Source organism: Chionomys nivalis, chromosome 3 (assembly GCF_950005125.1).
Source record: "Chionomys nivalis chromosome 3, mChiNiv1.1, whole genome shotgun sequence".
Classification (NCBI taxonomy): domain Eukaryota; kingdom Metazoa; phylum Chordata; class Mammalia; order Rodentia; family Cricetidae; genus Chionomys; species Chionomys nivalis.
The window spans coordinates 121,138,657-121,163,804 of NC_080088.1; the positions used below are offsets into that span (position 1 = coordinate 121,138,657).

General features: G+C 48.9%; 1 protein-coding gene across 4 annotated transcripts in view; it reads right to left on the minus strand.

Moving 5' to 3' along the window:
- Myo1h (myosin IH) overlaps positions 1-2,585 on the minus strand; it is a 41,631-nt gene extending 39,046 nt beyond the window's left edge. For 3 of the 4 annotated variants that reach the window (XM_057765609.1, XM_057765608.1, XM_057765610.1), the window contains exon 1: positions 2,450-2,585. In XM_057765609.1, coding sequence (XP_057621592.1) covers positions 2,450-2,473 — 24 coding nt within the window. In that variant the 5' untranslated portion in view covers positions 2,474-2,585. The remainder of the gene's footprint in view (positions 1-2,449) is intronic. The other variant, XM_057765611.1, reaches the window with a different exon arrangement.
- Positions 2,586-25,148: the final 22,563 nt, after the last annotated feature.

Below are 25,148 nucleotides of genomic sequence, written 5' to 3' on the forward strand. Positions count from 1 at the left end.
TAAAATCACCATTAACACTTGGTGTCATTGGATTGAATGAGTTTGTTTTATTTTTATTTATGTATGCTTGTGAACTACCATGTGGTTGCGGGAAATTGAACTCAGGACCTCTGGAAGAGCAGCCAGTGCTCTCAACCTCTGAGCCCTCTCTCCAGTTCCTCATTCATTGGAAAGATGACCTCATCTCTACTGACTCTGGTGGTGATTTTGAAAAGGATTTTTTTTCTAAAGCATGGCTGGAGAGACAGCACATGTCCTGCTCTTCCAGAAAGGAGTTCAAATCCCAGCACTCTGCCAAACAGCTCACAACCTCCTGTAACTCCAGCTTCTGGGCACCCGCACACACATACCACGTGCTTATATACACAAACAGATTTTTTAAAATTACATATGTCATCACTTTTCTATATTTGTGTGTGTGGTGAGGGGGCGAGGACACATGCACCTCAGTTTGGGTGCGGAGGTCAGAGGACCCTCACTTTCAGGGGTTAGTTCTTCCCTCCTACCACGAGGGCCCTGGGACTGAACTCAGGCTGCCAGGCTTGGTGACTTTACCCTCTGAGCCAACCCCCTGGCCCCACCTCACTCCCTTACTGATTTTGAGTTTATCACCACAGTTCTAGTTCTTGATGGACAAGAATCACATCTGACAGTGCTGGGTGCGGGTGGGGACATGGGTGTCTAGGAACCCACATACGTGGCTGCTGGAGTTCACGCGTGAACCCATTAGAAAATGGCGGATCACAGCAATGACAGGGTTCTATGCAGTGAGACTGTTGCCATGCAATCCCGTGTATAGCCAAGTGTTGTGGCATATAACCTCAGTCCTCAAGGGACTGAGGCAGGGGGTAGCCATAGAGTTGAGGCAAGCCTGGGCTTTGTAGTAAGTTCTAGGGGCTACAGTGTGGGGCATTCTACTCTGCATTATATGTTTTATGCCTGGCTTTCCTCAGTCAACATGATACATTTGAGAAACCTATTTGACCTATGTGACCCTGTTGTGAGAATCAGCTCCACACAACTGTGATTGAGGGACTAGTACCATGGCAACCCTTGGAATGGCAACTCTTGTTGGGGCTACTTCTGGCTGCTGGGAATTTCTACATGTTGCTTTGAGTGGTAACCCCCGGCCCCATGGACAGACATATATGCAAAATGCACTGAGCTGACATTTCCAGTGTATGTGTTAAATTTGATTACAAAAGAAGCCTGAATCCACGCAGAACCAGGAAATGTCTTTCAGGGTCTATAAACATGCCACAAGCAGCTCATAGACCAGCTTCTGGGAGGCCCTGAGCCAGCCAGAGTTAGCTGCTGCTCTACAACCCCAGATACCCGCCACACCCCAGCCTGCCACTTGGAATATATATGTGTCTGTAAGAACATATGTACTGACATGCAACAGATGTGTTAAATTCCGTATGTAGCACCGCCTCATTCATTCATTCCTTCATTCCTTCACATGCTGCTCATGACTGCCTTCATACTACAACAGGTGGTATTTGGATCCAGGCTGTCCGGCTCACAGAGTGGAAGGTATTCCCTACCCTGCCCTGTCTGAGAAAGGTCACGCACCTACACAATGGGTTGTTTTCAAGCTCTGTGAAAAATGGCAACCTGTCCATCGCCAGGGCCCACCTGTGTGACGTCAAGCTGTGGTATATCTGTGTCACCTCACTGTGTAAACACACCCCGCCGTAGCCATTCTGTGGGTGGACAAGGAGCCCTGTCTGTGCTGGATGCTGTACCTAGTCTGATGCTGTGAGCAGGACTGTTGTGGACATGTTTATGCATCCGTGGGAAACCTCTGCAAGTGGAACACCGCCCGTATCACACTGTAGCCCAGGCTGACCTCAAATCCATGGCTACCCACCTGCCTCAGCCCCCCTGTGTGCTGGGATTATGTGCCACAACAGTTGGCTGTACTCTGATGCAATCTATCATCTTCTAATAGGTTCACCTATGAACTCCAGCAGCTGTGTGTGTGGCTTCCTAGACATCCGTGTGTCTGCCCACACCCAGCACTGGCCATGAAGACATAGAAGGGGGTGGGGTGGAAGATGAGGTGGGACCTGGGGAGATGGTGCAGATAAAGCTGCCTGGGATCCTCCGCGCATGTCCACAGTCCCAGCGCTCTCACAGTAAGATGGGAAGCAGAGTTCCCCAGGAAGCTCACAGGCTAGCTAGCCTGACCTGCGGAGCGGTGGAACAGGAGACCTTGTCTCGAACAAGGCAGAAGGTGAGGACTGAAAAGTCCTCTGACCTCCATATGGGTGTCATGTGCTCAGGAACGCACCTGCAGCACGCATGCCTATACACACACCCACACGCAGACTTTTAAAAATGATCCAGATCCTGGATTTTCCCACCGCTTGGGTCAATGATGCCTCTTTCCCAAAAGTTACCTAGGTAAAGGGACCCCAAGAGCCTGCACGGGACCACGACATACCTGAAAGTCAAACTGTATGTCCATGTATTTTCCAAACCTGCTGGAGTTGTCGTTCCGGAGTGTTTTGGCATTTCCGAAAGCCTTTGAATACAAACGTCACACCGTGTCGCTCCGGCTCACCAAGCCTGGCAAGTCCCCGCCCCCAAACAACATGCTCGTCGTGAAAATGGAGGGCGGTGGGAGGGGCTAAAGAGGGAAACCGCACTTATCTTCTAAAAATGGTCCCTAGCCACAGAGGAGCCAACTCTAACGCTGTATTTGGACACAGGAAAAGCGGGGGGGTGGGGGTCCCCCTAGAATCTCAGAGGAGAGCTATTAGAAATCACCCAGGACAGTGTGTGGCTTCAGTGTGCGCGACTGGCAGCTACCGCTACACCCGCCCCACACCCAAGGGCCAGCTGCAAACCGGGATAGCTGAGCATCTCCTACAGACAGGGCAGGCACGCAGGGCGCAGGTTGGTGCATTGTCATGGTAGCAGTGACAATCCAGATGATTTCAGTTAGCGGGAGATACTAATCTCGTGTGCCATTGTCATTCATGCCCCTGGCCCAAGGCCTCAGGAGACTCCAGCATCCTGAGCAGACAATTTCCTCAGCTGGGAAGACTGGCTCTGGGCCAGAGGGCTTTGCTGAGGCTGCTGGGGATTGTATCCGAACCTGCGCGCCTCACTTCAAGGTCATGTCCTTCTCTGTGACAGCACCTGTCAAACCCCTCTTTCTCAGCACTCACTTGCCTATTTTTACTGGGCGCATAGGAAAAGGGCTTCTTTTCCTTGGGGCCTCCTGGAAGTTCCCACAGGGGTCCTTAAGGCCACTCACCTCCAGAATTGGGATGGACAGCAGCAGTCTGTCTCGGGCTATTTGGAGTGACTGCGTCATCGGGCAGGTCACTGCGAAGTACTGGAGGATCTTCTTGGAGGCCTCTGTCTTCCCAGCCCCGCTCTCTCCAGAGATGAGGATGAAGTGGTTGTTTAGCTCTGAGCACATCATGCGGTAGGCATTGTCGGCGATGGCATAGCTAGGGGAAGAGTGGGCGGAAGCACACTGCTTCTTAATGCTGCTCACTTGCCCTGGCGCTAATGCGACTGGGCAGAAAGACCAGATGCCCCTCTCTGGGAGGCCCCAGAGAGACTGTAGCACCTCAGAAAAACCCCTCTGCCGGGATCGTCTGAGTGGCCTGCCACAGAGAACACTGATGACAAACTTCTGTGACAGAGTCAAAGGCAAGGGGCACCTTGTCGGAATCTACCCGTTGGTGGTAAATGCAAACATGGCAGAACCTAGGATCACTTGGGATGTGGGCTGGTCTGAGGAGACTGCCCGCCACTGATGCCGTGCCTGGGATCTTGGACTGTGTAACTAGGGACGGAAGACTGAACAGTAGTGAGGATACAGTATCTCTGCTTCCCGATTGCGATTGCGGATGTGCTTGACCAGCTGATTCCCACTCCTGCCTCCTTAGCCTTCACCGGTGAGGCAGAATTGACCCTTTGTTCCCTGAGTTGCCTTTGCCGTGATAGCTCATCCCAGCAACAGTAAGGGACTGAGACAGCCTAATCGATCTGATTCTAGAGATTGTGAATCAAACACACTGTCTACCATCAAATGCACATCGAGCTCCACCGAATTTCCTTTTTTTAAAAAAAATCTATTTACATTTCTTTTGAGAATAAGCCTAAATCACACCCCTGTGAGACATTCTACTAACCGTAGGTAGAAACATCTTGTCTAAGTATTAAATAGCATTATAAATACGATAAAATACTGTTTTCTCTTTCCTCAACACCTGAAGTGCAGGGGAAAGCAAAGATTAAAAACTCCAATACTGTCAGCCCGTGAGGTGAGTCTACCACGAGCATTTTATTCCTGAGATCAGAAGCGAGACCTAAGCTCTCCTGAGAGCTGGCAAGCTCAGGGCTCAGTGGTGGAACCACTGGTGGTGCTGAGGGGAAATCTGTAGCTGTTTTAAGAGGAGGCTTCGCCTCCAAGACACCTAAGGGGAGAACTAGCCTAGAAGTTAGCAGCAGAGGGAAGCAGGAGACTGAGTAAAGCCCAGTGTGCCAACCAGGCAAGAAAAGGGGTCCTTAGCTGCAGTGACTCCAAGACACCAGCAGGTGGCGCCACAGTGCCACATCCTAGAGAAGATGACTCCCTAGCCACTCACATTTCTGAGGACCTAAGGAGCATCCTTCACGGAGGCGGAGGATGGACTGATGGACGGACGGATGGACAGACAGATATGAAGAAGGAAGAGAGAGGGAAAAATATACAGTGGGGGGGGAAAAAGGCATGTGGGTTTAGGCCACGACCCTGGAGCAGCTGCTTACACGTGTGGTGGTAGTTCAAAGAAGTTAACCCCTTGATAAAGCTCCATCTGGCTCGCAGTGTAGATCCCCAGCTCCTGGTACGGATTCACGGACACAAGCAGGGTCCCGATGTATGTCTGAAGGAAGGGACCACACCACACATGAGGAATTCTGTGTACGTATAATAGTGTCATGTTCAGAGGTGTGCAGAAGGCAATGCGTGGGAAGGCAAATTAGCTACAGGGCTTCTGGAAGGTTCCATTGAGGAGGGGACAGGATCTCAACATAAACAAAAATATTTCTCTTATAGTGAGTGTGCATGTGTATACATACTATAAAGTGTGTGTATATACTATATATTTATGTGTATTATACTATATGGTGTGTGTATATACTATATATATGTAGTATATACTGTATTATATGTTATAATTCAGTGTGTTGAAACCAAGGTTACTAGAAAAAAATATTTCTTAAATTGTATGTTTTATCCTGACCTTCAGAATCATCACCCTTAATTATAAAATGGAAACAAACTTTCTGTATAAGCAGAGTGTAAATGACATGAGGTAACAGGGTCATCAGGACTGACCCTAAGACCAGGCACAACTTCCCACCCTCAAGGCTCTGGTTACATTGATTAAAGTAGCGGAGAATTTTTTATCAGAATGCTCTTCTCTCTCCAGCCCCACAGTTGATTTTTGTCCGAGTGATTAAAAACCTTGTCAGCAATGATTTGAGTGTTTAATGTAGACATCTGCCCCTCTGTGCTGTGAGACAGCAAACTCAGAATCTGAAAGCGCCCCACTTACTTTCAAAGGGACCCAAATATTTTTTTTTTCTGCATTAAGACATTAAGTGCCTTGCTTGTTTGTGACTGCCTTCCAAGGGGTCTTTGGTAGGGGTTAGATCACAAACATGAACACAGTGTGAATCTGAGCAGAGTCAACAGCTGAAGTCTGGAGAAGCGCTGGCAATGGGAGGCTAACGCGGGGCTTTGGAGCGCAGGGAAGCAAGCTCGCCCTGCATGTTCAACCAGTGCTCAGGGAGATGTCTGTGAAGCTAATGCCCAGACGCCCACTCGGGGACTGGCTGCTATCCTGTTGTTAAGCCAAGAGAAACTGCATCAGGAAGAAAGGCAGAGCAGAGCAGTGGCTGCCTGAAACCCTAGACTGCTCCTAGATTCTCAAGTTAGGTGGACTGAGGGAGTAGCTCTTGTGGCGTAGGGTGGTTTAAGTTACTCCTGTCTCTACCCGGCTGGGTGGAGAGCATCCCCTACGTGCCCTTTGTGGTGAGGTCATTCAAGGTCATCCAGGGAGGAATGGGAATGGTTACGGTACATAGATAAGGTTCTCTCTGAACCGCTTGCGAAGATTCTCCAGGAAGGCGGATTCGCTGGTGTAGGCGTCCAGTAGCACAAAGTCCTGCACTCCGACCTTGTCCCTGGCGGTGAGCGTCCCTTCCATGTGCAGACGGATGTGTCGCTTCCTCACTTCTTCTTTCTGTGGGAACAGAACATTCCTCTGCAGGTCACTTATCTAGAACCGTCTACCGCGAGTCTAGTGTCTGCAACGAAGCAGATGCCAAACCCTGGAACAGTAACGGGCTGAGGTGATGGTAGCGCTAACATATTCCAAGCACATGTTTCCACCGTGTCTTTAGCATGCTTTTCCATGCTTAGGGATGCTTGGATTCACAAATACTCACCGTTGTGTCGAAACTGACCACAGCATTCGGTAAGGTAACACCGTATGTGGGTGTGGAGCCAATGTGTGTGCACATATGTGCATGCATATGGGGCTCATAGGCTATGCCATGTAGACCAGACCTGCAGTGGGTTACCATGGACCAGTCTATAAAGCTTTTATTGTAACAAAACTGACTAATTCTGACTAAAATTGACTAATTCTCAGAACATAGTCACCATTAAGAAGCACACGGTGTGTGTGTGTGTGTGTGTGTGTGTGTGTGTGTGTGTGTAAACAGCAGTGGCATCTGGCAGAAACCCAGCACCTATTGTGTGTGATACCATTCTAAAGACTTGGCTTGCAGTGTCTCATCTCGTATTAATTCTGAGTTTGTTATTCTGCTGAGGTTGGTGAGGAAACTGGGAGATGTTACAAAGCCCAGCCAAGGTCTGCTAAAAGGCAGAGCCAGGCTTGAGAGCAGCCTAGGAGCTGAGATGTCTCCGTGCAACCATGAAGACCTGCGTGAGGCCCAGGACTCATGTGGAAAAGCCGGGCATGACGGCACATACATCAAGTCCCGCACGTGGGACACAGTGATAGGCAGATCTGACAGCCTGACCCTTGCATACCAGGCCGTGAGAAATTCCGTTTCAGAGATTGCTAATGGACAACTGTCAGGAGAGTTTATCCTGATAAACAGACAGTCCAGAGTGTATGACTCCTGCAGAAGAACACGGGTTGTTTCCTGGCTTTCACATGCATGCACACACATGTGCATACCCACCCCCCCACACTCACACATGGACATACACACACAAAATAAAAATTGAAACGAACACAGCCCGACCTAGCCCTTGCTTCCTGGCTCTGTTCTTGACGAGAGTTAACTGTCTGAATTCACCTTGGAATCCCCAGAAGAGAGATGGGTCAGTTTCTTAATCTGCTTTCTGTTGCTGAGACCAAAAGTAAGTTGGGGGACGAAAGGTTTGACTTGGTTTACAGGCTATAATCACTGAGGGAAGTCAAGGCAGGAACCTAGAGGCTGGAACTGAAGCAGAGACAAGGAGGAACACTCCTCACTAGCTTGCTCAGGTCCGGAAGCAGCCCAGACAGACCCACATGCCAATGAATGGCACTGTCTACCGTGGGCTGGTCCCCCTGCCCCAGTTAACATAAATCAAAAACTGCTCAGCAGATTAGTCCTACAGCCAACCCAATGGAGGCAGACCCTCAGCTGAGGTTCCCTCTTCTCAGGTGTCAAGCTGACAACCAAGATGAGTCACCATCATCAGAGGGCACACTTGTCAGGGACAAACTTGGAGTGTCTCTCCCCAGTGCTGGGCTTCAGACATCACTAAAAGGAACTTCACTGGGATGACACAGGCAAAGCGACCCAAAGCATCACAGGGAAGGCAGCTGAATCACCTCTGGAGGACCCAGACACAGAGTGTGGGGGCTAGGTGCACTGGGCCTGGGTACCCCCGCAGGCTCCAGGCTCGGCATGTGAACTATGTATCAAAAGATGTGACACCATGCTCCACAAGTAATTATGTCACAGTCAGAGCACATCTTACTCGGGTACCACCATATGGTCAGAAATCAAAGACAACCCAGGACTCAATCAACAAGGAACAAGGAAGAGATGCTCCTGGGCACTGCAGTGTGCCTCCATCACCCCCTAGTGGTAACAAGGTTAACATGTATTAACTTCATGGGGGAGCAGAGCGGGTGGGAGGGCAAACCTGGATCTGGGAGGTAGTAAAGGCACAACTGGAAGAGACAGGCCAAGGTCCTCAAACACCAAAAAGAATTTTATGAAGAAAAACAAAGGTAGAGGACTCACACGGTTACCCTGAAGTGGTGGTCACTGTCCAAAGGCTGGACACAGCTCAACAGTTAGCAGTGCCCACTGCTCTTACAGAACGACTGAATTCAGTTCCCAGCATCCATGGCATGCGGCTCACTACCGCCTCTTGACCTCCACAGGCACCTCACACACAGGGGCACAGGAGCACAATTTAAATTAATTTTTAAAAAGTTTGGTGGGGTTTTATTTTTGTTTTGTTTTGTTTTTGTACCAAAACCACTTCATGGAAGAAGTAAAAAATCATTTCAAGAGATGGAGCAGTAATTATTAGCTTCCCACAAGTCCAGCTCTTCAGCTTAGCCCTCCCCTTATACCATGTGCACACACAGAGATGTAGTGTGTAGCCAAACATGCGGTCCTACTGTATGTACACACAGAGATATGGTGTCCTGCCAAACATGTGGTCCTACTATGTATGTGCACACACAGCAATGTAGTGTGTGGCCAAACTTGCAGTCCTACTATGTGCACACACAGCAATGTAGTGTGTGGCCAAACTTGCAGTCCTACTATGTGCACACACAGCAATGTAGTGTGTGGCCAAACTTGCAGTCCTACTATGTCCACACACAGCGACGTAGTGTGTGGCTAAACTTGCAGTCTTACTATGTGTGCACACAGAGATGTAGTGTGCTGCCAAACATGTAGTCTGTAAATTGAGGTGCTCTTAGATCTACATATAAGTGTAAAATTTATTAATAAAACTATTAAAAACAAGTAAGAGTATTTTCCAACCAGAGAACGTTAGAGAGTGTTCTCAGACAAGATGCAGAGAGATAACATTGGAGAGAAAGATGGAGGTTAGACTCCAGCGATGAAGCTTCTCAGAAGGAAGGAAAACCAAAACTACAGCTCCAAAGCCTCTGCACCCAGGAACCAGCTTCTTCACTTCAGAGCCTGCGTGGTCACAAGGCCACCCAGCTAAAAACTCAGGCACAGCTGCCTGTGCCCATAACCCCAGCAATCAAGGGCAGAGACAGGCAGGTGCCTGGGAGCTCACTAGCAAGTCAGCACAGCTGAAATGGCTGGCTTCTGGATCATCAAGAAACCCTGCCTCAAGGTGAGGCAGCAAGCATACGGAACAGAATGGCAACCCAGAACTCTGCTTGGTTCGGGCTACAAACACTCTGCCTTCTAATGATGCATTTGACAGCCTGGGGCCCTGATCTGCACACACTGTGCACACACACCTATCTCTGAATAATGCACCAACCACCTCTTAGCAAACTAGGAACTCCGACCTGCACCCCAAACACCGGACTGCGGGCACACACCCTGAACAATGGGATGCATCTCTCCCAACAGCCATACAGTGGTGGATTCCATTCATCTCACTGCAGTTGTGTCTGAGGTGAGAGCAGGAGACACCGATCCCTCCTGCAGTGGCTTGGGTGCACGTGCAGTGAGGCAAACTGTGTCCTCTGAGTGAACATCAGGGAGAATCCCCTATTGACTTCATATGCACATTTGGGCATGCGTATAATTAAGTCAGATGCATTATTTAAAGGGATATGCACACTGAGGAAAGGCCTTTCCAGTTCAAACCTGTTGCCAAGCCTGATGATCTGAGTTTGATCCCTGGGCTCCACGTGGTAGAAGCAAACCCTACAAGCTGCTCCTTGGTTCACACACACACACACACACACACACACACACGAGAGAGAGAGAGAGAGAGAGAGAGAGAGAGAGAGAGAGAATTCAGTAATAAGAAAAAACATTAAAAATTGGTCAAAAGATTTAACTGGACCTTATTACAAAGGAAAATAGATAAATGATCACTGAACACAGTGCTCAAGACAATTGGTTATCAGGGAAATGGAATAAAAAAAATATGGAGATTTCACTAGAAGAGATCAGGTGACTGACACCACCAAATGTGACTGAGCTCCATGTCCGTTGCTGGCAGGGAAGGGAGTCTGGCAGTTTCTGATGAAGTCAGCCACAGCTGTAGCCTTTGATCAGCACTTCCCCCTAAGTATTTACACAAGAGCGATGTAAACCCAGGCCCACAAAAGACTGGAACACCAAGTTCAGCCCATGCACGGCTTCATTCAGAATGGCCTGGAACTGGACACAGTCCAAAGACCCATCAACCGGAGAATGGATGTGGCCCATCTGCACTGAAGACTGAACGTAGCAATAAAAGCAAAGTAAAGGGTTCGAGAGAGCGTGGAAGACCCTCCCGGACATTGTGAAAGAATCCAGATGCAAAAGGGCATGCACCATGAGATGGCATTTGTGTGACTGTCTGGGGCGAGCAGAGCTAATCTACAGTGGACACTCGGAACAATTGTCGCCCGGTGGGGGCTGCTGGGGGAAGGACATTTGCGCAGTGATGGAAACTTTCTGACTTGATAGAGCTGTGAGTCAGCTAGCCGCAGACACATCGCTAGCGTGTGTGGCGTTCAGCCTGGGTGTGCTTGATCAACTCTTACCAGACAGAACCACAAAAATGATGGAGTTGGATAGAGAGAGGTGGAGGTCCATACGAAAATATAGTGGCTAGACGGGCTGGGGCAGTACGCTATCCTATTTGCTTTACATACCCTTTTAAAACTTTTCTAGAGCAAAAAAGCTTTTAAAACAATGACCAGCAGGTGTCTCCCTACACTAGCCCAGAAAAACTGGACCCAGAAAAACCAAATCTACCTTCCCTGTCTTATTGACTGAAATCAGGACCCAAACAAGACTGGATGGGTACTGGGAACTGAACTCATGTCCTCTAGAAGATCAGCAAGTGCACTCAACAGTGAAGCCATCCCTCCAGCCCTAGCTGGACACTTCCAGGGAAGAAAACCGTCCCTTATCAGTATCCACACAGTGCAGTAAAAGGAAGGTAGCCAGGCACCTGCACAGTGAGCCCATATCATGGCAATCTGGAGTCGGCAATGAGCTTATTACAGGTTTATGGGCATTTGATGTATGTGCTTCACTAATATCACTTTCCTCACTGATGCTCAGGGTGGCACCATTTTTTTTATGGTTTTTTATTTTTTTGGTTTTTCGAGACAGGGTTTCTCTGTGGCTTTGGTTCCTGTCCTGGAACTAGCTCTTGTAGACCAGGCTGGTCTCGAACTCACAGAGATCCGCCTGCCTCTGCCTCCCAAGTGCTGGGATTAAAGGCGTGCGCCACCACCGCCCGGCCTGGGTGGCACCATTTTTACTCTTGGGAATCTGCTAAGTGCATCCTGGAACCCTTGGAGGCGGCTTATTTTCCTTCAGCCGCTTCTCTGCTTGCCAAGGAGCCAAGATGGGGCTGTTAGAGATGGCTCGGTGGTAAAGAGTACTCTCTGTTCTTATAGAGGACCCAGGCCCAGTTCCCAGCACCCACATCATGGTCCACAATCACCCTTAAGCTCAGTTCTGTGGGGCATGATGCCCTCTTCTGACTTCCAGGCCCACACGTGAAGCATAGACATACATGAAGGCAAAATGCTCATCATACAGAAAATAAGAAGAAAAGAAGGAAGGAAGGAAGAGGAGGAGGAGAAATAATCAAGATGTTTCAGATTTTCATTGGCTTTGTCTCATGCTAAATACACAACAGTCGTGTGCAAATAGTACCAATGCAATTACTGAACACTTGGGTTTCTCAAGGGACATTTAAAGTTAATTCTTTGACCTCACACACAAACACGATGTATCATGATCATACTGCTCCAACTCCCCTATGCCTCTTTTTACCTTCACATCCTATTTTTATAAACCCCCCTGAAGCTTTTTTTTTTTTGAGACAGGGTCTCAAAGTATAACTAAAGGTGATCCTACACTTGTAGCCCCCCTGCCTCAGCCTCCTGAAGGCTTAGGATCCCATACATGCACCACTGTGCAGGAACAGTTTGGATTTTGTGAGATTTAAAAATTGCTATTTTATATGTACGAGTAATTTGTCTGTATGCATGCCCGGGTACCATGTGTGTGCCTGGTCCCCACAGAGATCAGAAGAAGGCATTGAATCCACTGGAACTGAAGTCACGGTTGGCTGTGAGTTGTCATGTGGGTGCTAAGAATTGAAACCAGGTCTCTGCAAGAGCTGGCAGTGCTCTTAACGCTGAGCCATCTCTCCAGGACCCACACTGTGGATTTTAATGAGTTCTCAGTTCTCCAGACATACCTCATCAGGAGAACGCAGTTCTGTGTTTTAATTTCCCTGGAGACAATTGATCTCGATGGCTGGAGAGTCCACTAAATGCACATTTAAGGACAGGTCTGCCTTCATCACCACCACTATCACCACCAGCGGTGAGGGAGAACATGTCACGGCATGTGGAGGTCAACAGACAGCTTCTCTGGAGTGAAGTCTCTCCTTCCACGCTGGGTTCCTGGGATTGAACTCGGGGTGTCGGCTTGCACACTATGAATTTTTATCTGCTGAGCTACCCTGCACTAGATCTACCTTCCAGTTCATAGTGCACACAGTCGCCCCAAATGCATGGACAATGACTCCACTAGGGAGCCTGTAAGAGATGAAGACACACATTGAAAACACAAGGAGAGATGGCAGCAATGACAAATGCCCGCTGAGACAGCTAAGACCCTCCACCAGTCTGCCAGCTGCTCCAGGTCACCCTGTGACCCCACGGGTCCATTCTTTGGCAGGCTCCCAGGAGCGGTGACAACCTGGTCATGTCGTGGTGAGGTTCGCGTGACCCAGGGGACTAAAGCCACAGTATGGGAAGGAAACATGAATTGCATACGTGTGAGTGAACGAGGTCTTTGTAAAACTATTCATTGTCTTATTTTTAAAGCTATTGTTTTCAAATGTAGATTTAAAATGTTATTCATTTATTTTACTTTATTTTCTATATGTTTGTCTGGGTGGATACAGAGATCAGAAGAGGGCATTGGATCCTCTGGAATAGAAGTTACAGGTGTCTGTGAGCCACAGCGTGGACGCTGAGAACCAAGCCAATGTCCTCCACAAGAATGAGTGCTCTTAACTGTGGAGCCGCCGCCTCAGCTTCCAGAAAGCTATTGTTTTTAAACAGGTCTAATAGGGCCCCAGATCTTGATAGACCATCAGAGCTTCACACAACTGACTCCTGCCATCCTGGTTGGAAAATTCAGCACGTAGACAGCACACCAATGGACAATAATCCAGCCCTGCTAAAAAGGACAGACTGATCCGGATGAGCCCGAGAAAGCCTTACCTGCTGGAAGGTTGAGCCTGGTGGGGGAAATGGGAATCTTACCCACTTCTGAGGGAAACAATTCAGGAGGGCCTGTGACCAGGGAGCCACTCCAGTTGTGGCCAGTGTAGAAGAAGCAAGCAGGGATACCATGGTGACATGCGACAGTTCCAAGAGACGACTTCCCAGGTAGAGCATGGCTTTAACCCTAGCACTCGGGAGGCAGAGGCAGAAGGAGCTCTGAGTTGGAGGCCAGCCTGGGCTACAGAGTGAGTTCCAAGACAGCCAGGGCTAGGTAGAGAAATTCTGTCTCAAAAAATAGGAAGGAAAGAAAGAAGGAAGAAAGGGAGGGAGGAAGTAAGGAGGAAAAGAAGGGACGGAGGGAAGGAGGAAGAGAGGGAGGAAGGAAGGAAGGAAGGAAGGAAGGAAGGAAGGAAGGAAGGAAGGAAGGAAGGAAGGAAGGAAGGACAGAAACGACACCAACCCCACCAAGGAATGACAGCGAATTCCTCAGTGCACTCACTGGACAAGCTGAGCTCAGTAGAAGAATAGGGGATCCAACAGGACTAGGGCTTCAACATCAGAAAACCCTAGAACAACAAAAGAGGTCCTTTAGCTAGAGTCGATATGATGGCACCCACCTAAAACTCTAGCCCTCTGGAGACCCAGACAGCAGGATGAAGGAGTCTGAGGCCAGCCTGAGCTACATAATGAGAGCCAGGTGGGAGGGTGGGTAGAAGGGGGAGAGAGATGGAGGAAGACTCGGGAAAAAGAGAGAATGTTGGAGGACAGAGCTGATCTCAACCACACAGCATTTATTATTTGATAACTGACCTCAGAGGCATCTTATTAAAATCAGATTTTAGTCGGACGGTGGTGGTGCACGCCTTTAATCCCAGCACTTGGGAGGCAGAGGCAGGCGAATATCTGTGAGTTCGAGGCCAACCTGGTCTACAAGAGCTAGTTCCAGGACAGGCTCCAAAGCCACAGAGAAACCCTGTCTGAAAAAACAGAAGAAAAATAAAGTTGAAGATAAGTCCACTCATCTTCACTCTGAAGAAATGTTAGAGCACACTGACATACCGTTTGTTTTTTTAAAATTAAATTTAAATTTTGTGTGTGTACATTTGTGTGATTGAATGCTATGTGTGTGAAAGTGCCTTTGGGGGCTAGAAGAAGGCATCAGATCCCCCGGAGTTGGGGTGACAGGCCGTGGTGAGCCGCCTGATGTGGGTGCTGGGAACTGAACTCAGGTCCTTTGCAAGAGCACCAAGTGCTCTGAGCCACTGAGTCCTCTCTCCAGCACCCAGTCATGGAAATGTGTGCTCCATTTAAGACCACAGTCTTGGATGTGTCTGATGACATCTGCAAGTAAGCTCAGCTCGTGGGAGGAGGAGGGAGGGGAAGCCACGAGTTCAAGGCCAGCCTGGGCTAGTGCTGCGCTCCTACCTCAAAAATAAACAAACAGAAGAAAAACTGAGCATATACTTAGAGTGTGGAGAGGAAGTGCTGGTATCCTTTATGGATGTGAGCTTTTTCTTTAGTCTGGTAATTTGAACCTTGGGATGCCTGTGGACTAGTTGGTCCTTTTTCCTCCCCTAACCCAACAACAAATGGAAGACAGAATCACCGTCATTTGTGATCCTGGGGATCAAACTCCGGCCTCCTGCAGTGAGAGGCTCCACATCCTATCTAGACCCAGATGCTTAGACAGCATATGGTTTATAATAGTCCAGCAGGTTCCACATTTCTTACATACTTCCCGTATGCAGGTGACACCCACAATAAAGGGGCTGAAAAAGCCATCACAACCCAGTTCTAATGCTCAGAGGGAAGACGATGAGATCATCGTCTCTGGACTGCCATCTTTCATGTTCTCTATGTGTAATTGTACTCAGAGGCCAAGAGAGTGGGAACCCTCATTTCCTCTGGAGAATTACACTCCTGGGGCGAGCTAGCACGTCAGCGTGCTTCCTTCCTGCCTTCAAAAAGGTTTTTTTGTTTAAGTTTTCTACACAGTCCTGAGGTTGTCTCCTCCAAACCTTCACAGAGCAAGGCATTCAGGCTCCATTTCACAACCAAGACCCATGACATGTCTGTCCATGGCCTTACTGCACAGACGAGAGAGCCATTCTCTGTATACGATTTCAGTGTGCTTTCTTCCTTCAGAGAGAGGGGAAGCAAGGTGGAAGACATTTGGGGTTTGTGAACTGAAGTTCCTAGAAATAAAAATGCCCCACTTACGAAAGTTTTTGCAAGGCTGAGGGTTCCGGTTCACGCGTCCTCAAAGAATGTCAAGCACAGGTACACATGGCATGATGTCAGCCTGGAGCACCAGGAAGCTGCGGCAGCCAATCCACCGCTCCCCAGCATTAGTGGAGTTGAGGAAGAGGGAGAGGGAGGAGGGCAGGCTAGACCCTGCACGTCAGTTGTCGAATTAGCGACAAAACAGCCCTGAAACTGATGTTCACATTGCGCCAACTCAGGAAGCTCCAGAAGCTTCCACCACTCAGACACGAGCACCAGACTCTGTCCTAGAAAGACATCAAATAAACAGAAAGAAAGGAAGGGGGGACCACAGACCAAATGTAGTGAAGGGAAGGCGGGAGCCCCCAGGCCTGGGGTCTGGGGCTGGTGGCTGAGAAGCGGCTGCGTGTCCCCTATGGAATGGACAGAGGTCGGGGAGTTGCTTCTCTTTCCCAAACCCGAAGGGGGGGAAGTAAGTGAGAAAATCGCCTGAGTTCAAGCATTCCTTTACAACCACAGCTTTAAATACTAAATGTGTTTCATGGCTGCCATCTTGAAAAACATTAGTTAGCCAAAGGCGCCCTTTGATTCCCATCTGGGATGGAAACGCTGGCCGATAATCCATTGAAACGGTCCCAGCACAAAGGCCTTTCTGCGACAATCATGGTGCTTGTGAAGGACAACATTTTTGTGTGTAAAATAAAACATTTTAATGCGCTACAATCCATTACACAGATAGCCCTCCATTTCCTTTCAGTAATGATTCATTAGAAAACATTTAACGTCACTGTCGATTTCACACTGGGCAGTCTGGGCACAAAGGACGAGAGATGGCCCATTTAGAACGGCTAGAGCCTTCTTTTCTAATCTGAGAGACTCCAAGGAGGTGGGGCCCGCAGGACACAACAGGCCGGCTAAATTGTGCGGTTAACGGTCAAAGCACCCCCGCCTACTTTGACACTCATTTCAAGATGACAGCAAACAATAGGGTTTTGTTCCACGCAGCCCTTTCCTGCCTGCCGCCTACATCAGAGTGCACATGGAACCCGCCCGACACTTCACCCACCTGCCTCCCCCCTCCCTGCCTCGTCCACTCCCTCCCTGCTTCTTTGCCAGCTCCCCCTTTAACACAAAGAGACAGGTGAAGAATATGAGAAAAGCGGCCATTCAGCGTGTCAACTTCCATAACACAATTGCCTGTCAGGTTCCCTGTGAGCACTCAAAATGTCTGGGTTGAGGCCAGACAGCCCGCTCTGAGCTAGGTTAGTTAGAGGGTGAGACAGCTTGGCACTCACTTCTTGTACCCTGCATAGAATGCCCCTCCTGGGCAGGGAGACCGCAAACCATCCTTAATAACAGCGGTAGCCAGAGTTTGTTCTCAAGGCAAGAGATAGCACGCCAGCCCAATGAAGAGCTAGGTGCATATGCCTTTTCTGTCTGCAGTTCCAAACATTGGCTAACAAAGCAAAAATTGTATCCAAAGCCAGAGACCTGCCTATAGGAGAGGCTGGAAAATTCTTAAAGACTTTAAAACACACACACACGCACACACATACACAAGATCTCATCAGGGTAATCATGACCCTTGCCAAAAAGAGTAACCCTTAACCCTGTCAGGGCATCTGACTGGGGACCGAGCAAACATGCGTGCACACACATTCAGGTGCAAAGGGCTTCTAACATGCTTCCTGTGCTGACACTGCAGGCCACAGGCTCTCAGTGATGCAGAAGAAATCAGTGGGGGGTCATACACGGTGGCTCACACCTGTAAGGTCTCAGAAGGCTGAGGCACGAGGACTATGAGTTCAAGGCCAGCCTGGGCCAGAGGGTGAGACTTTGTCTCAGTAACAATACCAACAACACTATTGATGGGGAGCGGGGAGGAAGCTAGCTCTCAGGCGCTGGCGGGCACTAGCTTGCATACGCCTGCACTGTGGTTGTTACTGCCGCAGCCATCCTCATGCGCTTCCCGTGCTTCTTGTTGTCACTCTGTGCCGTCAACTACTGTCTCTGGGGGCTGGCAAGATGGTTCAGTGGGTAAAGATGCTGGCTGCCAAGCCTGATGCCGGGTCCTACGGAGAGAATAGAATCCTGCAAGTTGTCCTCTGGCCTGTGCACACACACAAATAAATATTCTAGGCATTTAATAAACAGATCCTGCCTGTGGCTTGCCAGTGGCAAGCTAAGATACATTAGCTAGAGTGTGCGTGCTGAGCGAGGAATGAAATTCCTAATGAAGCTATTGGCACTCAGCCAGGCTAGTGAGTTTCTAGACAAAAAATATGCACCATATTCTAGGCAGGGATCAGAAAACTGGCCGGAAAGCCTAGTCCAGACACTGCCTGTCCGTGAAGCCAGGAACGCTCACGCTGAAAATAACGGGAGGAAATGAAACACAGAAAAGCCCATTCGCATCTCGCTTCCATGTCCTGTGTGAGTTTCAGTGGGGCACGCCAGTCCTGTTCCTGTGTGCAGAGTGTGTGTATGTGTCTATGGATCTCTGTGTGTGATATATACACATGAATGTTTCTATCTATCTCTCTGTGTGTACAGATGGTGTGTGTGAATGTATGTGGTGTGTATATCTCTGTGTGGCATGTCTATGTCTGTCTTGTGTGTGATATGTACATGTTTGTCTGTCTTTGTGTGTATACATATGGTATGTGTGTCTGTGTGGTGTATGTCTCTATGTGTCTCAGTGTGGTGTATCTGTGTGTTTCTGTCTCTCTGTGCCTATGAGTTGATTGTGTGATTGTGTGTGTCTCTGTGACATGTATGTCTCTGTGTATGTCTGTATGTGGTGTGTCTGCATTTCTGCCTCTGTGTGTGTGTCTAAGTCTCTGTTTCTATGTCTGTCTCTGCGACATGTATGTATGTCTCTGTGTGTGTCTGTATGTGGTGTATTTGTGCATTTCTGTCTCTCTGTGTGTGTCTGTATTCTGTTTCTGTGTGTGTCTATGTCTGTGTGTTTCTGTCTTTCTGTGTGTGTCTCCACAACAGTGGTGTGTCTGACTGCCTCTGTCTCTGTGTGGTGTGTGTTTGTGTGTGACTCTGTGCATGCGTATGTGCTATTGTCTCATTGTGGAGCTGCATGGCTGCTACAGAGGCAACAGGTCTCCCAGGACTTTCAAGTCTCTCTGGGGCCTTGCAGTCAATGCGTGGAACAGACTTCCTGTCTAGTTTAGCGAAGTTCCCTTGGGAACCAAGTCCTTGAATCTGTGGTGCTTAAAGTCACAGTGCTAGCAGAACAAAGTGAGACCGCAGATGCAGCCACGTCTAAGCAGTCCGATGGTTTGCTCTACGCCCTAGAGTTGTGATGCATCTAAGCAAAATCTTGGCCAGGCTTGGCAGAGCCTGACTGTTCCTAGTCCTGAGATGGGAGGATGAAGAATTCAGGGACAGCCTGGGCTACATCACAGATGCAGACAGATAGGCCAGGCTCTCAGGAAGCCTCTTGGACAGTGCTCTCCCCACTTCTGAATACAAGGCTGCTAAAACTGAAGACAAAGTCTGTTCAAGGATGGATTTGAGGCCGGCAGCCCGGTGGTTGAAATGGAGGATTATCTTCTGATCTAACGACCAGCAGACAGTTAGCATTTTACTATCCAGATGCCTCTTAATCACCGATGAGTGTAATTACAAATATCAGCAAACAGAATGATGCCTCTAAATTACCTCGAGGATTAGCTGGGCTGCTGGTAGAGGCAGTTAGGGCATCTTAACTGGCTCGTGGGAGTCGCGGGTGGAGGGACAAGTTGCAAGCCTATGGCCACACTTCTCAGCTTAAGTCCTGGGTGAAGGTGTAGAAAGCAAGACTCGAGTTTCCTAAAATAAGCCAGATGAGCACTTCGGGAGGCTGGAGAGTTGGTGCAGGGTGGAGAGTGTTTGCTGCTCCTGCAGAAGATGTGCATTGGGTTCCCAGGACCCACGTGGTAGCTCACAACTGCCTGTAAGTCTACCTGCAGGGGACTCGACACCCTCTTTTGGACTCTGTGGGTACCCATACATCATTCCAAAACAATAAAAATAAGCCTTTTCAAAAACATCTGTGAAGTTTACAGACACCTTCAGCAAAGCCACACATAACCCTCCCTGAGGTCACAGAAGCTCTATGTTGGCCGCGTGGTTTGCATATGAACTTGTGAAAGAGGCACTTCCAGGTGTGTGTTCCTGGAGGCTCTTCTGGCTGTGTGTTCCTGGAGGCTCTCCCGGGAGCATGTTCCTGGCTCCTCAGCTGCCTTCTCCAAGAACAGAAGAGTCTCCGTGGTTTGGGAGCCCATGGCAGAAACTAGCAGTGGGGCATGTGTGTACCTACGTGGACTGGCACCATGAACATTTTCCCTGTTGGTGTCCCCCGCTCCTGCCAATCCTGGTTCCTCCTCACCTCAGTCTTTGGGTTAAGAGGAAAATTACGACTTCACAATGTTTAAAAATTGTGTTTGCAGGTGTGTATTTATATGTGCATATGTGTGTGTGAGAGGGTTCACATGTATGTAGAAACTGGAGGTCAGAGTCAGGGTATCCTCCTCAGTCTATGTCCACATCATCATCACCATCAACACCCTCATCACCATCACCATCAACACCCTCATCACCATCAACACCCTCATCATCATCACCACCATCACCATCAACACCCTCATCACCATCACCATCATCACCATCAACACCCTCATCACCATCACCATCAACACCCTCATCACCATCACCACCAACACCATCACCACCAACACCCTCATCACCCTCACCACCATCACCATCAACACCCTCATCATCATCACCACCATCACTATCAACACCCTCATCACCATCATCACCCTCATCACCACCAACACCCTCATCACCACCAACACCCCTCATCACCATCGCCACCCTTATCACCATCACCACCATCACCACCATCACCACCCTCATCACCATCAACACCCTCACCACCATCACCACCAACACCCTCATCACCATCACCACCCTCATCACCATCACCATCACCACCCTCATCACCATCACCATCAACACCCTCATCACCATCACCATCAACACCCTCATCATCATCAACACCCTCATCATCATCAACACCCTCATCACCATCCCAGAGGCAGTATTTTTCACTGAACCTGGACCTCACAGATTCTGCTGGGACAGAGGGTCAGTGAGCTCCACAAATCCTCTGTACCTGCCTTTTCAGTCCTGGGATTGCAGGCGTGTGCTGCCGCACAGCGCTTGCGTGGTAGGCTCTCTACCCACTGAGCATCTCCCCAGCTTTGGACTTCACAGCCTTTGCTCTTGACTCGAAGTTACCCACCAATTCCCTAGAGGTTGCTCAAATGGTACTTGGGTGAAAATGGCTGTGACTTGTGGCACACACAGACATTGTCCACATCTAGAATGTTCAGGTGAGTGGCCTTAGCTAAATGCTGAGAGCAGAGAGCATTCAGGTTAGGAATTTTTTCAGACTTTGGAATGTGTAAACCTGCATCCTGGACCGTAGGGATGCTAGCCGGGTCTGATCTCGGAATTTGTCTGTCTCATGCACACCCCACATCTGATACTTTCCTGAAGAGCTACTGGCCACTATGTTCAGCCCATCTACCTTATCAGAAACTTCTCCCATGGGGAAAGTGTGGAACTTTACTTTAGAGAAAATCACTCTATCCCTGAAAAGTCACAGGCTTCCAGATTAGGAACGCGCAACTTTTAGTTCTTAGACTTTTAGCACATAGCAGAATTACTGGAGAAGTTTCAAGAGAAAAGCAAATGGTCAATCCGGGAGTCCACTCATTCTCCAGCATGTGCATAGTCCCTGAAGTGAGAGCAGCTGGGACACGCACAGCCCCACCCCCGTGATCCCCACCCCACCGCGTCACCTCAGCCCTGCCCCTGAACCACGCACAGCCCCACCCCCGTGATCCCCACCCCACCCTGTCACCTCAGCCCTGCCCCTGAACCACATTCTACTTCTCCACAGAACTCCCCATTTCCCTGTGTTCATTCACTGCAAGACTCAGGCCAGTCACCTAGGGAAAAATTCAACGTGAAAATAGAGATCAATTATAAGGGAAATTCTCACTCCCTGAGATAGTAGGAATGTAGTTATGCCAGTTGCCAGGGCTGGGAGAGAGAGAGGCTCAGAAAGGGGGAAGAGGTGGCCAAGATCCAAGAGTCCTGCAGGCTCCAACTACAAGGAGCTCAGGACTTGGTGCATACGGAAATGAGAGATGAATTCCTTTCTCCTCCTACACCTAGAAACACCCAACCCCTCTTCTCCGTCTCAGACACCAGCCGTGCACGGTCACCTCTGTGGCAATGAGCTTGCCCAGCACAGCTGGCACCCATTCTTCCTGCAGAGATGGCCCAAAGTCTCATTCCAGATGCACCGGAGAAGATACTGGACACACATTGACCCCAGAGGATGTCATTGGCACTCAGACTCCTTCCTGTTCCTGCAGCCACACACGCTGCTTGGTCCTGAAAGTTTAAACAACGCAAAGCTCTAGCTAGAAACTGGACGTTCTTGGTAGGATGCTCGTTCCCCGGTGGGCAGCTTCTCGGGTTCCCATTCCAGGACAGTAGTAGTCTTGGGCCTTAGAGGCTGGGATTTTTGTAGTTTATCAGGAAATAAGAGGGAGGGGAAGGAGATGGAGACAGAGAGGCAGAGAGACAAAGAGACAGACCTCACAGAAAGCATCATTGGGGACTTTTTTCATAGCAGCTCTGTGAAAACACGCGGGCCCGCTTTAGACAGCGCTGGTTCGGAGTTACGGAAGTCGGACTTCAAGCAGCAGCAGAACAGAATGTACTGGGGTCTTGACAATGGAAAATGCTTTTTTTTTTTTTTTAAAGATCAGAATGGGGGCACAGCCTCTGTTTTCATGTTCAGAGCTCGGCCTCAAGTTGAACTCTTTGGTGCAGGTAACTCAGGGTCTTTACACATAACACTGGGCCAATGGGATGGCTAGGGGGGGAGGGGGAGCTTGCCTCGAAGCTGCTGTCCCAAATTCCACCCTGGGGTCCACTTGGTGAGAGGAAAGAACCAACTGCTGTGACTTCTAACTTCCACGTGCACACTGGGCACACACACTCTAGATGTCCCCTCCCATAAATAAATAAAATTTTTGGAAAAGTAATGTTTTACTTTGAGGGTATGTTAATAAAGTGATATCTCATGAAGGCCCTTTGCTTGAGGCATAGCAATTCTGTTTTATATCAATTATTTCTTTCAAGTAAAATCAAATATTAGGAATAGCTCATCCAAATCTTAAAAATATGTGACTTTCTGTCCACAGCTATTCCTAAGAAGGACTACGGCCCCCGGACGTAGCTGAATAGTCGTTTCTGAGGTGCAGAATCTTGAATGACCGTTTTTTAAACCTCCTACAATTCTTTAATACTAAGCTATTAGACATGTGGGCCAGGAAGATGGTTCAGGAGAAAAGGCACTTGTCCACAGCCTGACCTGAGTTAGATTCCCGGGACCCTCATGGAAGGGGAGAACCGACTCCTAGATGGCGTTCTCTGCCTCCCACACATTTGCTGTGGCGTGCACACTCATGTTTGCACAAACGTGTGTGCACACACACACGTGCATACACACATAAACATCATAGAAGGTGTAAAAATGCATATTAACTGGGCAGTAGTGATGCACGCCTTTAACCCCAGCACTCAGGAGGCAGAGGCAGGCGGATCTCTGGGAGTTCGAGGCCAGCCTGGTCTTGAGTGAGTTCCAGGACAGGACAGGACAGGACTGTTACACAGAGAAAACCTGTCTCAAAATACAAAACAAAAATACATACCACCAAATTAGGTGCCCCAAAATCGATTGCAAAATGAAAGGTGAGACCTGCACCGATACCCGTGAGGCTTATCTGATCCCCGTTATTTACTGAGCCCAACGTGTTACACACCCTTCACTGCCTTCGAGGGGACCCTGTAGACAAGGGACAGGAGTTAGCAGCCACGGACTGAGGGCAGAAACATCTCCTCTCCACTGTTGGCTTGTCCCACAAGTCACAGAAGCAACCGCTAGCCAGAGCACACACCGTGCCAATGGTCTTAACTTCGCTCAGAAACTGAGGCACAATTAGGTTAAAGTAACCTACAGGGCCAGAGTGTAGGGACTTTTACCTTCTGTTTTCACAGCTTATGGGAGTTCATAATTATTATTATTTTTTTTTTTTGATTTTTTCGAGACAGGGTTTCTCCGTAGCTTTTGGTTCCTGTCATGGAACTAGCTCTTGTAGACCAGGCCGGCCTCGAACTCAAAGAGATCCGCCTGTCTCTGCCTCCCAAGTGCTGGGATTAAAGGCATGCGCCACCACCGCCTGGCTCATAATTATTTTTAATAAAATGTTAAAATCTATTGCCTTTGTCCTGCCATGTCATGAAGTCATAAAAGATGCTCGATCCACAGCAAGGCACAAGGCGTGGGCTGGGAACACAGTGGCTCCCTGGACAAGCCCTGGGTCTCCCGTCAGTGACTGACACAGCCTTCCAACTTCTTACTAATTCACTGGGAGAGAAAAATTAACCACCCTGACTATTTGTCTTAAAAATTGAATTTTGAAAAAAAAAATGAATTTTGAATGAGACACACACCACCACAGGGTGTAGAACAAGCACTTGGTAGCTGCCAGCACCTCGGCAAATCTCTTCCTCCCCTGATTTCATCCGTCAGCCGCAGCCTCACTATACATGCCAGTGAGCAAGAGGCCCTGCCTTACAGAGAGGCTGTGCTGTGACCTCCATGTGTGCCCCTGCACACACATCACACACACGCCCACCCCCAACCAAAGACATTGGTGCCTTTATCTGTTTTAGACAGCGAATGGCATTATCTGTCAAGGAATGCCAGACAAAAGGGTTTGGGGCTGAGGGAAGCAATTCTTGGGATGAGAAACACACTGGGAAGAAGCTTGCTGGGGACAGGGTTACTCCAGACTTGGTCTATTTGGGTCTCCACTGCTGCCCTAAGCGTGGTTTCTGGTGACAAAGGCTCATTTCCAACCTTGTTATGGGAGGGAGTTGGGGGATGTTTCTCCTAAAAGAATCAACATAGCTTGTTGTGTTGGGGATAGGCAGGGCAGCTGCTGCTTCCCGAAGCCATAGGTCCTCAAGTGGCTTCAGCAGCAACCTGATGCTTTCAAAGGCAAGCTGGGAAGTCACAAAAAAGGAGAATTTTATTTAAAACCACGCAATTGCAGGGAGCCCAGTCCATATGCTTGCTGGAAGATGTATTTCAGGATGCCGACCTGGCTCATGGATACAAACTTGAGGATCTGAGTTCAAATCCCCAGAACTCAAATACAGCCAGGTGAGGCAGGAAGCACTCATCTGTAAGCCCTGCGCTCTGACAGCAAATGGGGAAGCAGAAAGAACAAACCCAGAAACTCACAGCCCAGCTGGCATAGCGCATGCGGATGGAAACAAGAAGAAAGATCCTGTGAGAAATGAGGTGAAAGGTGA